General features: G+C 39.7%; 1 protein-coding gene across 1 annotated transcript in view; it reads left to right on the top strand.

The window, feature by feature from the left end:
- The window catches only part of CCDC171 (coiled-coil domain containing 171), a 222,465-nt gene that overhangs the window by 121,940 nt on the left and 81,878 nt on the right, over nt 1-18,647 (top strand). The window contains 7 exon segments of the mRNA XM_070736888.1: nt 2,198-2,708; nt 4,157-4,273; nt 12,709-12,935; nt 13,598-13,780; nt 16,492-16,602; nt 16,604-16,630; nt 16,632-16,679. Of these exon segments, the coding sequence (XP_070592989.1) occupies nt 2,198-2,708; nt 4,157-4,273; nt 12,709-12,935; nt 13,598-13,780; nt 16,492-16,602; nt 16,604-16,630; nt 16,632-16,679 (1,224 nt within the window).

Raw genomic sequence — 18,647 nt, 5'->3', positions numbered from 1 at the left:
CTTTCTTTTTAAAAAATAAACCATAAAAAATGAAATTAGAACCAACAAGGGGGATAAACCTCTTGATTGTTTCTCCATTTGTTACATAGAATGCTTGCCATTTAAAGTATAGTAGAGATTTCGGCTTTTTCTGTGTCTCTTGTTATAGAAGAAACACGAAGTCCTGCAAGATTCAAGCCCTGTAAATAAGTCCTCTCTTTTGTCAAAACTTTTCTTTTTTTGCTTGAAACAATAAGTACAGACTGAGATTTTATAGTATAGTTAAATATTCAAACAGAAGAAATACAAGCGGAACATAAAACAGAAACAGGTTTAATGATTAAGTTTACTAATGACTTCCCATAGCAATAATTCCCATCTTTTGTTATATTCAATGCTTCAGTTCAGAGTGAGCTTTTTGGAAGGATTTAGCAGGCCACATGTGATTCTTAACACTACAACTCTATATTCATTTCTGTATCGCTACCTCTAACTAATGTGAAAAGCCCTATTCTTCAAAACCAAGATCTGTCTGCGGGAGGATGGAATAAACACCTATAGTGCCTCTTAAAGGCATGATTTCATTTCATCAAAGCCTTAAAATATTTTAGTTCATATTTCATATTTATTGCATATTTTTTAAAAAATGCCTTTAATTCCTGAGCAAGAATAGCTGCATTTAAACATGAAGAGGAAGAAAACAAATACAAAATAAAGAAAAATAGTCTGGAGCCTAAAAATGTAATTTTGTCTGCAACTCTTCATAATTGTCCTTAGAAAATGTTCTGTTCAGGAAAGCTTGCTGGAGCATTACTGTCATTTTTGTAAGAAAAACAAGTATGCTTTGTGAAAAAAGAAAAGGAATAAAGGAGACAGGAGGAAGCCATCAGTTAACCACTTTGAAGAAATTTGTGAAATATGATTGGGTTGTGTACATAATAAAACAAATAAACAAGAAGTAAAAATGATAAGGATAATCCTCAATCAATGTATTTGTACACACACCTAATGAATACATAAAGTGGAAACAGAATGGATATTAATGTTTCCTATTAGACAGAAATACAAGGTCTAATTTTACATTAATTTATTCTCATTTATCCTTAGGAGTCCATAAATGCATTACATTACATGCCTTTCCCTAAGTTCCATTTAAAAAAAACACAGACATTAGGATACTGTGTATACTTCAGGTCAGGCACAAAATTTGATACTGCACAATATTCATACAACGAATTGAGATAAATGTTTTTCTGTTCAGTACTTTTGGAACTATTTTCTGTTCCATGTTTAGCTAGTTGGGTGACAGATAAATATATTTATAGAAAAAACGGCAGCTCCAACCTCACTTTGTTCGCAACAACACAAAGCCCAGGATACCAGCCTGATGATGAAGAGTGTGATCTTGTCAAAATGTTGCAAAAGTACAGGGAAAACCTGAATACACCAAATACATACATACATACATACATACATACATACATACATACATACATACATACATATGAAGGTTGCCCAGAAAGTAATGCACCATATTTTTTTTCTTAAACAATTATTTATTGAACACAATGAAACTTACACACAAGAAAGACTCCCTATTTTTCTGCGTAATCTCCATCCCGTCCTATGACCTTTCTCCAGCGAGACATAGGGGCGTGTATGCTCTATTGGTACCACTCCTTGTTCTGGTCATGAAGCCATTTCTGCACTGTAATGGCCTCACCCTCAGTGCCCAGTGACTAACTGTACTTTTGTCAACTGCAGATTCTCCATAAACTGTACACAAACATTTGTGAATGTTCCCAACAGTTTCTTTCTCCGCAGTGAGAAATTCAATGATGACACGCTGCTCGTAATGTACATCACTTACAGACGCCATTTCAAAACACTGCTGCAGCTATGCTATCTGTCTGAAGAAACACAAAATTTACACACGCACTCCTGACAATTCAAATAATGTATATATAAAGTTTCACATTTGTGCCATTGCTGTAGGCTTAGAAAAAAAAATGTGGTGCATTATTTTCTGGGCGACCCTTGTATGTGTGTGTGTATACACACAATTTGACCTCCACAATTAACTGTCAAGCCAAACACATTTCACAGAATAAATATAATAAAAGTTTACTCCAGATCAGTTATCAGTAGAATGATCAATTCTCATTCTGTACCTATAGTTTGTAAAAAGTTAACCTCTTTTTCCTCTTATCCAATATAGAAATACCAAGACATGGCAGAAAAAGCCAAAGAGAAGTTCTCTGCCACCGAAAAAGCCCAAGAGCATTTACTCCTTGATAATTCACACTTTAAAACTTTGCTGATGCAAACTCAGAAAGAACATAGATCTCTGCTAGCAGCTTGCGCGCTGTTGTCCGGAGCGCTGTATCCCCTCTACTGTCGGTCCTGTGCCCTCTCAACTCAGAGAGATGTTCTTCAGGATCAGGTCAACACCTGTGACATGTTCAAGCAAGAAATCAAGAAACTGGCCAGTGCACTGTGCGAAAATGAGGAGAAGAAGCAAAGCAACAGCAAGATGAAGAAGAAAAGGCATTCCAGAAGCTGGATATACCTTTTCCGAAGGAGTGTTATTGTGGTGCTGGCTGTCCACAGGCTTCAGATTTTATGTAGCCAGTCATGCAGCTCCCTCTTCTCCTGGGTAGATAGTGTCAAAGAAGGCATAGGGATCCCTGTCTGCATTGGAGATTCCAAGGAGGTGCATAATCTGTCAAGTAAGAAAACAAGCTAATGTTTTATATATGTTGTGTCAAACTACACTTTGATTTCTGCAAATAACCATCCTACTAGGCAAAGGCAATGGGGAAGCAGATGTTTCAGAATTTGAAGGGAGAAATTATGTTTCACTTACTAAATTTAGTAAGTGAATTAAATCAACTTAAACCCTCATTGGTGCTAAATGTACTGAAATGTTTGTTACCAAATTGATAGTAAACTGGAGCTGAATTAAATTGCATTTGGATGACATCACATGCTAAGTAAGAAAGAACTAGGATGCTTGGATTCAAAGGTCACATTAAGCTATAAAGAAAGATTGTACAAGTACAATTTAAAAAATGAACTAATAGAAACTAAAAATAATAAAAGGAAAAATAGAAAGTGCAGAAAATAAAAAATAAAAATAAAAATATAGTAAATACACACACACACACACACACACACATGACTTTTCCCTTCATCACAAGTTTAAACAGGTTTTAGTAACTTAAATCAACTACTCTTAAAATAAAACAAATTGTTTATTTTTCCTACATGTTATCTGTTATCTGTAAAAAAAAATCCTTAAAGGTTTATTGTTTCAATCCTGGTCATCAAACATCCTTCTGGTGAGATGGGCAGAAAGCAAATTAAACAAACAACAAAGTAAGGGTTACAGAGATGACATCATAAATATTTTAACTTTGAACAAATAAATCAACCTTATATTCCTACCTTTTACTTTTAACAATCTTTATCTGTAGTCCTTTCAAACAATGTCCTAGAACTTGACATTTTTATATTTTCACAAAATTCTTCAGTGCTTTAACAAACCTCTTTTGTTAATTTAAGGTGAAAAAAATTGTCCAAGTCACCCCCTTGGTATTTTATTTGTATATCCTTTTTAATTGTTGAGAGATTGGTTAGCTTCTTTTATATGTCCGGTGTAACAGCTTTTTCCATATCATTCTTGTATCCTATAATTTTGAAATCTACTTTCAGATCAATCTCAATCTTGCAAGTAAAACTTGTTCCTCTTTTGTAACTGCTTTGAAACACAGTCTCTCTATGAAGGCAGACACTCTTAAAATGAACTTATAGGTACATTGAAAAACCCAAACTTGTCATTTCATTCATTTTATTTCATGTGAAGCTTTACCTACATCACTAAATCCATACTTATGCTGGACATATTTAATAACTATACTTTAATAACTATAACCTCTGATAAGGACAATATTAAAATAAGAATCCAGAAACTATTTTAAAGTATATTCATCAATGCACCTTATATGAAAATATGAAGCCAGAAAAGATTTTAAAATATATTCAAATTTATTATATCAAAATCAAAATTAAGTGTGTCCAGTTTTGATTTCATAATAAACTATAATGAATTGTGAAATTAATGTCTGTTGCTATAGGATGAAACAAATTTATTTTTCCCTTCTCTGTTGTGATGTAGGACAACATAAAGAGCAGATTCGCTGCCTTCAAGCATTCAGTTGGTTTACCAGTTGTGACCTTCTTACTGCAATCCTTAGTTCTATGGATGAACTACAAGAAGTGATTAGTGAGGCAGGTAATGTCTGAGTTTCTTCATTGGTTTGGTCTTGATAAAACAATTCCTTTTTTTAAAAAAGGGGCAAATTGTTGATAGCATAGATTACTATGACCTAGAAATAAGTGAGCTGGCTATAATTATAGTTGGGTGTTCTTATGGGTATTTGGAAGAACTAGAATGGCCCAAATCAATGCAGATTTCTTTCAGTAGCTACAAAGCTCTCAAAGCTCTCAAAACTCACTTTAGTCTCTCCCTATGCAGATGTGCAGTGGGCAAGGTATAAGTACCGTGATGGTGAACTTATGGCATGGGCGCCACAGGTGGCACACGGAGTCATATCTGCTGGCACATGAGCCATTGCCCTAGCTCAGCTCCAGCGTGCATGTGTGTGCTAGCCGGCTGATTTTTGGCTCACACAGAAGCTCTGGGAGGGTATTTTTGGCTTCCAGAGAGCCTCCAGAGGGATGGGGGAGGGCATTTTTACCCTCCTCTGGCTCCAAGGAAGCCTTTGAAGCCTGGGAAGGGCAAAATGTGAGCCTACTGGGCCAACCAGAAGTTGGGAAACAGGCCATATTCGGCGGAGGGGTGGGGGAAGCTGTTTTCGCCCTCCCCAGGCATTGAATTATGGGTGTGGGCAATCACGCATGCATGATAGCGCGCGCACACGCTCTTTCGGCACCCGAGGAAAAAAGGTTCGCCATCGCGGGTATAGTTTAAGTATAACACTGTGTCAAAAGATCCTTGACTTAAGCTGTTATTTCAGAGATCATTTACAAAGTCCTGCGCTGACGTAGGTGATCGGCAATGCTGTCTTTTCAAATGCATTTTCAAAATTGAAAATTGAAAAATCAGGCGCTGCAAGAGAAGATGTGACTTACTTTAGAAATGCAGATGGTTTTAATAAAAGAGCGGGGTGGAAAGTCTTGGCTCATGACTCTGCTCAACCACTTTGCACGTAACTGTAGTGGTGATAAATGCAGCGAGAATAAGTGGTGCAGGAGTGTTGTATGTCTTGCTGGCAGTTAACATCTGAACACCTCTGTGCATTACAATTGGCAACTTTTAGAGGCAAATGCAGCGATAGAACACATGACATCTTGTGCTCATCCGCACAGTCACTCTATGCTTATGCTCCATAAATGAATGTCTTTCCATCCTCAGAGAGGGGCAGCATCCTCGGAAAGGGGTGGCATATAAACCCACATACATACATGCATACATACATGCATACATACTATACATACACACATACATACATACAGTGAAGGGCTACCAAAACTTTTACTACCACACTGTGGACGTGGCTTACACAGGACGCCCTGCATTTTCTTTCAACATTTTTCAGTGCAAATTGGGTGCTTTGGGGTGGAGCTCCATTTTTGCTACCCCACTGCGTTACCCCCCCCCCCCCAAATCCAGGCAGCACCCCATCCCTGCATACATACATACATACATACCCAAACCTCAGAGAATTAAAAAGTAGATGAAAAGCAGATACAGGTATGTCTTGACATACAACAGTTTGTCTAGTATAAAGCCCTTCATGGCACCGGACCAGATTATCTCAGGAACCGCCTTCTGCTGTACGAATCCCAGCGACCAGTTAAGTCCCACAGAGTGGGCCTTCTCCGGGTCTCGACAACTAAACAATGTCGTTTGGCGGGACCCAGGGGAAGAGCCTTCTCTGTGGTGGCCCCGGCCCTTTGGAACCCACTCCCCCCAGAGATTAGAATTGCCCCCACCCTCCTCGCCTTTCGTAAACTTCTTAAAACCCACCTCTGCCGTCAGACATGGGGGAACTGAGATATTCTTTCTCCCTAGGCCTTTACAATTTATGCATGGTATGTCTGTATGTATGTTTGGTTTTTATAATAAGGGTTTTTTTTAGTTATTTTAGTATTGGATTGGATTGTTACATGCTGTTTTTATCATTGTTGTTAGCCGCCCTGAGTCTACGGAGAGGGGCGGCATACAAATCCAATAAATGAATGAATAAATAAATGAATAAATAAATGAATAAATGAATGAATGAATAAATAAATAAATAAACAAACAAACAGTTCAAAGTTGCAAAGGCCCTGAAAAAAGTGACTCAGGATCATTTTTCATACTTAACAACCACCGCCGCATCCCCATAGTCACGTGATTTATATTCAGAAGCCAGAAAACGGATTCGCACTTACAACAGTTGCAATGTCCTGGGGTCATGTGATCCCCTTTTGCAAGCTTCTAACGAGCAAAGCTATTGGAAAAGCCAGATTCACTTCACAACCAAGCTTACTAACTTGATAGCTGCAATGATTCACTTAACAGATATGGCAAGAAAAGTTGTAAAATGGGGCAAAGCTCACTTAACATATGTCTCACTGAGCAGCATAAACATTGCGCTCAATTGTGATCGTGTGCCGAGGACCACTTGTACTGAGTAAGCCAGTTAATGTTAAAAATCCCAGCAATAAAGGCCATGGCATACTGTAGGTGTTGAGAACCTAGCAATGTCTCCAGAATATCTTGTTTGTGCCAAAGATTGAAGCCTGCGGACTGGGCGTTGTGGCTCAGAGGCTGCTGACCAATATTCACATATATTATTCTGTGCAGAACACTTTTTTTCAAAGCCATGATTTAGATTACTATGATCTTACTGCTTAAGAATTGTATTCTTACAATTTACATTACTATTGATCATTTCCTGATTGCTTATTTGCACCCTATGACAATCATTAAGTGTTGTACCTCATGATTCTTGACAAATGTATCTTTTTCTTTTATGTACACTGAGAGCATTAAAGACAAATTCCTTATGTGTCCAATAAATAGTAATAGCATTTAGACTTATATACCGCTTCATAGTGCTTTTACAGCCCTCTCTAAGCAGTTTACAGAATCAGCATATTGCCCCCAACAATCTGGGTCCTCATTTTATCCATCTCAGAAGGATGGAAGGCTGAGTCAACCTTGAGCCGGTGGTGAGATTTGAACTGCTGAACTACAGCTAGCAGTTAACTAAAGTAGCCTGCAGTGCTGTACTCTAACCACTGTGCCACCCTGGCTCTTTATTGGCCAATAAAGAATTCTATTCTATTCTATTCTATTCTATTCTATTCTATTCTACCCTACCCTACCCTACCCTACCCTACTCTAAGAGCTTATGCACAGGAGACAAATTGCTTGTGTATCCAATCACACTTGGCCAACAAAGAATTCTATTCCATTCTGTGTTGTGTCTTGGCATGTGTGGGCAAGGTGAAAAATATTTACACTTTGCCCCAGTCTGTTTGGACAGAATGCATTTCTTAATCAGTTTTGGAGTGGGGTGGGGTGGAGGCGATTGCAGTTTGTTCAAACATAGTTGCTCAAGCAAAGATGAATTCCACTGAGGGCTCCAGATGGCACATCTTCAAAACCAACTTCAACGAGGCAAGGAGCTTTATCTTAAGTTAAAATGTACAACAACAATCCATGATTTGAAGAACACTGCGAGTAGTTTCATGCGTCAAAGGGTACTTGGGACTTGCTTTGAAACCTCAGCCAACTTTGTTTGACCACAGCTTTTGGAAACTGAGAATGGTTTCCAACTAGCTAGATAGGATGTTGAGGTCTGCTGTTCAAAGACACATATAAACATACAATCCCACTGGGCACGTCGCATAACCTCTAGAGTGCACGTAAAGTAGCTTTTTGGAAGCAGGCCACAGAATTTAGTTTAACACAAGGGCTATTTTTTAACACCAGACTCAAGTTTACAGGGAAGCCAACGTTATGTTGATTTGACAGAGCGATTGTGAACATTTGCAGTTCTGAATTTCAAAGGTCCACAATCTTTTTGGCATGTAAATACCAGGGAGGAATTTTATCCTCCTCCTCCTCCTCCTCCTTTGTGAAGAAGAAAAATGCATGCCATTCTCCCGTCACCCGAGTAATATTTGTCACTTTTCATTGGGTTTTGCTTCACTTGCTTCATTTGTTTGTTGCTCTTTGTACTGTAACTGTTTGTATAAGTCATTTCTCACACACTCATCATAACGTAAATTATTTAGTGCTTTTACTGTAATTCCTAGATATTTGTGGCCAGGTACTTAAAGTGTATATATTCTTTTCCCTCTGGTTATAGATACAGCAGAATACAGTACCTTCTGGAATTGTGTTCTATTCTCATTTCACCTCTCAAAACCATGAATGATTCTAACTCATACATTTCTTTGTTTTAGTCAAAACCATTATTCATTAAAAATTAACTAGAGGTGATGCTTTGCTTTTAGATAGTATATACTTTTCTGTCCTAGATAAGTTTTCTTTCCCCCCTACCTCTTTTTAGCCCTCAAATCCATCTGGTGAGCCTTTAAAGACAAGATTGTTCTGATATTAATCTGAAAATTGTGTTTATCACAGTCTGAACTTTTAATTTTAAATGGAATGATACGGTTAAATATTATGATATTTCAACCTGTGTGAGTCTAGTGTTTGACCAGATTACAATTTTATTTAAAACTCTTGCCAAAAGATGAAAAAATATTTAAAACAATACATGTTATTATTTAATTCAGTCAATCTCCCAGACTCTCAATCCATATAGTGGCTAGAAAAGATAGACATTTGAATGTTTTGATATTTCTAGTTGGTATTTAAAGTCAGCTTCCAGCAGTTGGTGCTTTCCAGATGTATTTGGACCATATCTTACAGAATTCTAGAAGTTTCCAGAGTGGTCTGAGGACCATAAGCTTATGCACTCATTGAAGAACCTTACCTTGTCGCCTAGGCCACAATTTCTGAAAACAGTATGAATTTTAGAACTCAATTTGTAATGAAAGATGAATGGTCCATAAATCAAAGAAGATTTCAAATAAATGAATCCATCCATCCCTCTGTGTAAGAGAGCTAGCAAACTTTGGGTCTCTGCCAAGGTGACATGTAATTGGAAGTGATGTGCCGGTGCCTGGAGGCTGTTGGGGCCTGGATGGGTGTCAACAGACTCAAACTCAACCTGGATAAGACGGAGTGGCTGTGGGTTTTGCCTCCCAAGGACAATTCCATCTGTCCATCCATCACCCTGGGTGGGGGGAACTACTGACCCCCTCAGAGAGGGTCCGCAACTTGGGCGTCCTCCTCGATCCACAGCTCACATTAGAGAACCATCTTTCAGCTGTGGCTTCGTGGGGCGTTTGCCCAGGTTCGCCTGGTGCACCAGTTGCGGCCCTATTTGGACCGGGACTCATTGCTCACAGTCACTCATGCCCTCATCACCTCGAGGCTCGACTACTGTAACGCTCTCTACATGGGGCTACCTTTGAAAAGTGTTCGGAAACTTCAGATCGTGCAGAATGCAGCTGCGAGAGCAGTCATGGGCTTTCCCAAAAATGCCCATGTTACACCAACACTCTGCAGTCTGCATTGGTTGCCGATCAATTTCCGGTCACAATTCAAAGTGTTGGTTATGACCTATAAAGCCCTTCATGGCATCGGACCAGAATATCTCCGAGACCGCCTTCTGCTGCACGAATCCCAGCGACCGATTAGGTCCCACAGAGTCGGCCTTCTCTGGGTCCCATCAACTAAACAATGTCGGTTGGCGGGCCCCGGGGAAGAGCCTTCTCTGTGGCGGCCCCGACTCTCTGGAACCAGCTCGCCCCAGAGATTAGAACTGCCCCTACCCGCCTTGCCTTTCGTAAACTCCTCAAAACCCACCTTTGTTGTCAGGCATGGGGGAATTGAGATATGTCCCCTGGGCCTATATAATTTATGTATGGTATGTTTGTAGGTATGTCTGCTTAAAAATGGGGTTTTCTTAACTACTTTGAATTTTTAATTGTAAATTATTAGATTTGTTATGAATTGTTTTATTATGTTGTGAGCTGCCCCGAGTCTACAGAAAGGAGCGGCATACAAATCTAATAAACAAATAAATAAATAAATTGGAAAATATTATTTTATATATGAACAAGTTTTGTATATACATTTAAAAAATGAATGCTGAGCTTATTATTTCATAGAAAATAAATTGATTCAGCAGCACCTACTTTATTCAGATGTTACCAGATCTGTTTCCATCTGGTAACGGATGGAAAGAATTTTCTGGGAGTCTTATTTGTATTTCATTTTACCTCGAAAATGGAAATCCCTTCCTCTTCATTGTTAGCAGTGTGAGAGTATATGCCTGCAGGAAGCTGGCTCGCTCTGAAAATACGCCTTGAGAGGCTTTCTACTTTAAACTTTTGAACAAATATTTTAATTCTCTACAGCAACAAGAGATCTGGTATTCTCCTGAATGAATATAAGCTCTGCCATGGTTGTCATCTCACCCTGATAATATCACAAGACAAGTAATGACAGATTAAGACGTGACTTGCAGAGGGGAAACTAAATTACAAGACTTTTATTAAGACATAAATAAACCTATTAACCATTATCTAGAATACCAATTAGTAGAAGGAGCACTGACAATTTTATTTATCAACATTAAACACAATTATTAATTACAGACCTGACGAATCTACCAGTAAGCAGAACATGTTGGGTGTGCTGGAGGCTTAAGCCCATTATATGAGAAGGCTGATTACCAGAATCCTATGGGGAAATAAGTAATTGTAGTTGTAAAATTTTAATTGCCTTGGAATAAGGTAAATTATATTCTCTTGTCTTAGAATATAAATAGTATGGCATTAAGGTACAAGCCTCAGTAGTTTTAAGCAGCACATGATTTAGACATCCAGGCTATAAGAAACAATAAAAAGAAACATTTATATTTGTAGCAGTTAACTTATTTGCTGTTTTGAATTAGTAAATTCATTTATGATGAAAAACAGTTTTAAGTCTGCTTCTCCAGCAAGTCATAGGTATCATATATTGTTACCTTTGGATTAATGAAAGAACAAAAATGCCACAGGGTTGCATAAGAGCATACAGTTGTTTCAACCAATCCATTGTTTCTCTTGAACCAATACCTGGAAGTGCAGTCTGAATGGTTGTCAATAGGAATTTAATATCTCTATCTATGAAGCTAAAAAAACTTAAACCTTTCTGACCAACAGATTATCTTGTTCAGATTGCTTCTGGTCAATGTGGCATAGCTTCAAAGTGACGTGAGCCTCCTATTACAAAAATATTTGCAGCACACCTTTTAAGAAAGTTTAGAAAGTTGCATAAGGCCTTTTCTAAAATTCAAATGAAGTTTCACGAACAACATTCTGCAGAGGGTGCCTGCTTTTGATTGTAGATCGAATTGCTTGAAACCCCTTCGCTAAAAGGTTTTGTGAAGTCAGTTACAACCCTGTTTACTTTTTTCCAGTAGAAATTGAGTAGACCTCCATCAGCTTTCTGTGAAATTACTTAGAATGGGAGCTTTAAGAAAATTCTACTCCTGTGATGGCAAACCTGTGGCATATGTGACAGAAGTGGCACACAGCGTCCTCTCTATGGGCACATGTGGCAGATCAAAGCCTCTAACTCCACATGATGGCTCTGCTAATAAATCAAACCTTTTGTGTGAGAATTGGAGAATTGGAGTGGATTCTGATTTATTTCTCAGATGCTATTTGGGGCGTTGACAACGTGAGCCATCGCCCCAGTTCAGCTTTGCCATTAGTCTGCATTGGTTGCCGATCAATTTCCGGTCACAATTCAAAGTGTTGGTTATGACCTTTAAAGCCCTTCATGGCACTGGACCGGAATATCTCCGAGACCGCCTTCTGCCGCATGAATCCCAGCGACCGATTAGGTCCCACAGAGTGGGCCTTCTCCGGGTCCTGTCAACCAAACAATGTCGGTTGGCGGGCCCCAGGGGAAGAGCCTTCTCTGTGGCGGCCCTGACTCTCTGGAACCAACTCCCCCCAGAGATTAGAACTGCCCCTACTCTCCTTGCCTTTCGTAAGCTCCTTAAAACCCACCTTTGTCGTCAGGCATGGGGGAACTGAGACATCTCCCCCGGGCATATACAATTTATGCATGGTATGTTTGTATGTATGTTTGCTTAGTAAATGGTTTTTTAAAAATATTTTAAATTATAATTTAGATTTGTCATGAATTGTTGTATTCTGTTGTGAGCCGCCCTGAGTCTGCGGAGAGAGGTGGCATACAAATCTAAATAATAAATAAATAAATAAATGAGTGCATGCACATCTCTTGGCAGCCAGCTGGTTTTCGGGTCTTTGCTGCGTATGCGCGGGAGGGAGACTGCATATGGGGCACCAGGCACATGCACAGGGGGTGCATACGGGAGGCCGCGGCACATGCAGAGTAGGGGTGCATGTGGCTGCTACACATGCATTGCATTTTGGAGGTTCGCATGTACACGTACACAGTTTGAGCACACGGTCCAGAAAAAGTTAGCCATCCCTGCTCTACCCTATGCAGGAACTTGCCATTGATTATTACCTCCATAAGATATTTCCAACCCTTTTTTAATGTATCCACAAATACAAACCAACTCTATTTACAGTCTGGTTCTTTTTCTTTCAAAGATATGAAATCCTGGCTTTCGGGACACTTGCTCACCAACGCAGCCAAAAATTCGTTTTCAAAACTTATGGAGAAACTTTGCGTCGTGATGGAAGTTACTCCAGCGGACAGCAGCCGGAGTATGACTTATGTAGAGAAAGACTCCTTGGTTCAAAGACTGGCTCGTGGGCTCCATAAAGTAAACGCGCAGACCCTCGAAGCTGGCATAACTGACAGGACCCCTGCTATGGTTGGTATGATCTGTTACATTACGGAAGCTTTCTCATGGTGTTGGATTTCGAAAAGTTACTCCTTAGTTTACTCCTCAGACTGCTCAGCTCTCTAAAGGACAATTGAGGAGGTGCAAAAAAAGAGGCAATATTTTTCAGGCTTCTCCTCAATTTGATATTATTTCAGTAATTCTTTGCCAAAACCCTTTTAGCATCCTTTCTTCATTTGCTGCTCAAGGCAATGTGCAGTGTTCTTTTAAAATACCCCTGTAAGGTAATGGATGATTTTAATTTTAAAAAACCTGTGATTACCCACTGCATATTTGGGATGCATGCTGTTACCAAAGACATTTCCCCCCAAAAATATAGTAACTGCTTTTCATTCTTATTTTCATTTTCAGAAAATACCCTCTCTCTGTCTCTCTCTCTGTCTCTCTCTCTGTCTTTCTCTGTCTCTCTCTCTGTCTGTGTTTATGTATGTATGTGTGTATGCGTGTACACACACACACACACACACACACACACACACAGCTTTGGGAATACTTTACACTTATGGGTGAATTTAGAAAAGGGGAGTTTCCTCTTAATTTGCTCAGGTATTCAAAGCTATTGATTTATTGCCCAACAGCATATTTTCTACCTAACACATTGTTCCTGTTTTGTTTTTTGTTTTTAATACTAGAAAACCATAGTGTCTTTGCAGAAGCAGATATTTGAATTTACACAAAGGCTGCACGCAGCAGAAGTAGAACGGCGGTCATTGCGCTTGGAGCTCACAGAATTCAAACAGAATTTGAATGAGATGAAGAAAGAGGCTGACAAAGCTCATAGTTTGCAGGAGCAATTATATGTGTTTAAGCAATCTGTAAGTCTATTTGATTAGAAGGAGGGAGGGAATAATCAGCTTTAAAGGAGGGGATTCTATTTAGCCTCCTTTAAATAGCCAGAACCTCTACATTCTTAGGTGGGATTCTTCTTTCTTGCTTCCCCTAACACGTGGACAAAACCCCTCTCTATGTCTTGTAAATTCTCAGCTAGTAGTCAGCTCTATTAAAAGAAAAGGCCAAAGACACTGCTGGAACAATTAGTCCACTACATTGCAGAATAAGGTAGATTGAGTCAATAATCTATTCAGAAAAGTTGAATTCTTGGCCTGTTAAATTAGACTGCATGCACTGTAGGAGAACTGGAATTTGAAAACTCAAATGGTGTATGGACAACGTCACTCAGTGTGTTTTTATATATATTTGACTCGTGTTGCACGCTGCCTTTTGGTAATGGTTGGCAAAATTGACGAACAAAGCAAGTCTTCTGTACATGCTGCAAAAGATCTACATTTCTGCCAGGTCTACATTAGATTGGAATTACATTACATTACATTATATTACATTACATTACATTAGATCTAATAGGGAATATTACCTGGCAGCTATACAGGAGGCAGTTTATTTCTAGATGAGCAGTATCTGCTGCTGCTTCATGTGACTGGAGGTAATCACCGTTCACCAAGGCCCATATGTTGACATATACAGTACCTTGGGTTTCTGAAGACTTTTCCTTTACATGTCCACATTGCTTGTGTTGAGGATCTCTGTAAAGACCATATGTCTTCTAGAAATAGTCTGAGTTCCTGGGAAAGGAGTATTACTGTAACTTTTGACAATACTAAAAAGAGATAGAACATGTATGGAATAGCCTCGGAACAGCCCTACCTTGACTTTAAATACAGTTATAGAAAGGAGCATGGTCCTTAAAAAGGGGCAGGTATTCCAGATTATATTAATAAAGGAAACAAATAAAGTAGCACTCCTATAATCCCTGCTTGTCTGTTCTTTGATGTAGACCAGAGGTCTTCAAACTTGGCAACTTTAAGACTTGTGGACTTCAACTCCCAAAATTCTTCAGCCAGCATACCTGACCCCTGCAGTAGACTGCCTTGAAAGGCTTTCACCAATGTAGTTTGTTTGAGATTTTTCTGTTCATTTTTGTCTGCAGTTGATACAAATGTAAACTCAGCGGAAAATGGAGATAAGAATTCCATTTTATAAAATAATTTTACTTTACTAGAGTAAAACTGTCGTTTGAGGGCTAGCTGTAGAAGTGGTCCTCCACTTACAACAGTTCATTTTGTGACAGTTCAAAGTTACAGCAACCCTGATAAAATGTGATTTAGAACCAATTTTTTATATTTACAATCTTTGCAACATCCCTATGTTCATGTGATCAAAATTCAGATGCTTGGCAAGTGATTCGTACTTAGGACCGTTGCAGTGTCCCAAGGTCATGTGATCACCTTTTGCAAACTTTGACAAGCAAAATCAATGGGGAGGCCGTGTTACTAATTTAACAGCTGCTTCACTTAACAATGAAATATCGCGACCTGGCCATTGAAACTACACGGCTATGATGAAATATGTAAGAGTGGTACCCATTGTCATCAAGGACCTTGATATCATGTCCAAGAATTTCACAAAACACATCAAGAAATTGCAGCTTCCTGCAATAACACCAGTGGAACTGCAAAAAACTGTGCTTCTTGGAACATCATATATTTTAAGAATATACAGTAATACCTCGTCTTACAAACGCCTCGTGATACAAACTTTTCGAGATACAAACCCGGGGTTTAAGATTTTTTTGCCTCTTCTTACAAACTATTTTCACCTTACAAACCCACCGCCGCCGCTGGGATGCTCCGCCTCTGGAGTTCCGTTGCCAGCGAAGCACCCGTTTTTGCGCTGCTGGGATTATCCTGACACTCCCCTCCATGGGAAACCCCACCTCTGGACTTCCATGTTTTTGGGATGCTGTAGGGGAATCCCAGCAGGGGAATCCCAGCAACGCAAAAACGGGCGCTTCGCTGGCAACGGAAGTCCGGAGGTGGGGTTTCCCAGCGAGAGGAGCCTCAGTGAAACTGCAGCATCGCAAAAACACAGAAGTCTGGAGGTGGGGTTTCCCATAGAGGGGAGCCTCAGGGGAATCCCAGCAGTGCAAAAACGGGCGCTTCAGCTGGCAAAAGGGGTGAATTTTGGGCTTGCACGCATTAATCGCTTTTCCATTGATTCCTATGGGAAATATTGTTTCGTCTTACAAACTTTTCACCTTAAGAACCTCGTCCCAGAACCAATTAAGTTTGTAAGACAAGGTATCACTGTACTTGGTTGATACCTAGGACACTGGCAGAACTGTATCAACCATTAGCATCAGTCAGTGGTATTTGTGACACTTTTTTAAATGTTCAATTGACTGACTTTCATGTTTAATGAATAATCATAATCGTAATAATTTTTGTTATCGTTGTTGTTATTGTTATTATTAGGGATAATTTGAAAGAAAAACTTTCTTGATGCCTGCTTCTGCTTCATTTTTTTGAGAAATCTTGCAAATAAAAATCACCTGGCATTAACATTGTCTAATGGCCCTGGCTTGGAGAGGAGAGCCTCTAGGGCAAATATATTGAGCGTTTTAAAACTTTTACATTAGAATGTTGCATATTGGCAAGTGGGGATACTGAAAATCAAGTGTATAAACAATGCTGCTGCTTCATGACAGAACACAATTTATTTCCTTTATCAGAAATTGATCACCCACGAGAGGTTTGAAAGTGCATGTAAAGAACTAAATAATGCATTACTCCGGGAGAAGCAGGCCCAAATGCTTTTGAAGGAACAGGCGCAGCAGCTCCAGGGAGTTGCAATTTAAACTGGAATTGCATTTCTTCGGAAGAGGCAGACAAAAGCCAAACTCTCAGCGATGCCGTAAAGGTAGGATGGTGTTTCTTCAAAAGTAAAAAAAAACAGAATAAATAAAATAAGAATAAAAACGCGATGTTTCACTTGAAAGCAATGTTTAGGTTTTTAGGACCACAGAAACGATATAAAGTGCAGCCGGTAAACATAGAGGTGATGTCAAAAAACCACTTGGGTAGAAAGAGAAAAACAATCCTTGTTGAGGAGCGGGTGGAAGGCAACTTCTTTCTTAAAATTAAATAAAATATAAAAATGGAGCTGGGTTTGTTGTTGAGAAAGCAAAAGGACAGAGGCCCTGTCCATTCCCCCCTGGTCCCGGCGTGTTGAATTTAAAATGCATGTAATAATTTATTTCATCCTCCTGACATCTTTCAAAGAATTAGTCTGGATAGAGTTGTTCATAACAGAGAGGAGAGAGCTCATATTCTTGTGGCCAGCTCCTGATCCCAAAGCCATGTTATTTTTTCTTTGTTTGTTCTGCAGAAGGCCAAGGAGGCAGTTAATTGGCCAGTTGCTCTACAAATTTGCAGTATTTATTACATATGCATGTTTCCCTCTTGGGAACTGAGCAAGCTATGTAATCAGCGCATATTCCTATATAGCTCTGCTGTTCTACTTATTACTTCCTGAAAAAGAAGATGTAACGGGTTTTCCTTTAGAGCTGGGGGCCTATAGTGGCTTTATTGCTTCAGTCCCTTTTTCTCTTATTGAAAAGGAAACGAGGGTGGGTGGGAAGGAAAATATGGCTGCCTGTATTGCTCAGACAGCTCAATATTGGGGTGGGTTCCTCCTGGCTTGGACAAGATCATCTGAACCATTAGCGACTTGCTGGTGATGTAATTTTGGTGTCAAAGATCCGGTTCTGTTTGTGCCAGTCTGTACGCGCCACCATCTTTTTTGGTAATTTTCGGCAATTTTTTCATTCTTTGGATGACTTCTCCTCGTTCTCTGCTTTGAAAAAAGTTCTCCCGCCCGCTCCTGGGTTAATACCAAGCTTTTATTTCTTCGCCCAAAGCATAGCTGAGCAACTCCTCAGCTGTGTTTCGGACTAAAACCATCTTTTGAGCATGTGCCGAAGTGAAATCGTACGAGGGATGTGCATGCATGAATGTAGCGACCGGGCATGTGCAAAATGCCATGATGCGCACCGGTAGTGAAGGTAAGTGGAAGCCACCCCTGAGGTAGTCCTTCACTTACGACCACAATTGAGCCCAAAATGTCTGTGGCTAAGTGAAACATTTGTTAAGTGCAGTTTCTCCCCTCCTCCATTTTACACACCTTTCTTGCCAAATTTGTTAAGTGAATCATTGCAGTGGTTCAATCCGGGACCGCCCTTCTGCTGCACGAATCCCAGCGACCGGTTAGGTCCCACAGAGTTGGCCTTCTCCAGGTCCCGTCGACTAAACAAAGTCGTTTGGTGGGACCCAGGAGGAAGAGCCTTCTCTGTGGCGGCTCCGACCCTCTGGAACCAGTTCCCCCAGAGATTAGAATTGCCTCCACCCTCCTTGCCTTTCGTAAAGTTCTTAAGACCCATCTCTGCCGTCAGGCATGGGGGAACTGAGACATCTCCCCTGGGCCTATACAGTTTATACATGGTAAGTTTGTGTGTATGTTTGCTTTTAATAATGGAGTTTTTAGCGTTTTTTAAATTATTAGATTTGTTCTTACATTGTTCTTGTTATTGTTGTGAGCCGCCCCGAGTCTACAGAGAGGGGCGGCATACAAATCTAATAAATAATAATAATAATAATAATAATAATAATAATAATAATAGTAACCCTGTTGTGAAATGAATCTGGCTTTTCTCCCCATTGACCCATGACCCCCGGGACACTGCAACCCATCATAAATAAGAACCGATTGTCAAGCATCTGAATTCAAATCATGTGACCACGGGAGTTTCATAAGTGTGAAAATCATGTGACCATTGCAACAGTCGTAAGTGTGAAATATGCTCGTACATCACTTTTTTCGGTGCGGTTG

This window comes from Erythrolamprus reginae, chromosome 2 (genome assembly GCF_031021105.1).
Source record: "Erythrolamprus reginae isolate rEryReg1 chromosome 2, rEryReg1.hap1, whole genome shotgun sequence".
In the NCBI taxonomy this organism is placed as follows: Eukaryota; Metazoa; Chordata; class Lepidosauria; order Squamata; family Dipsadidae; genus Erythrolamprus; species Erythrolamprus reginae.
Note: the sequence above shows the minus strand (reverse complement) of the source record. Positions and strands in the feature narration are given on the sequence as shown.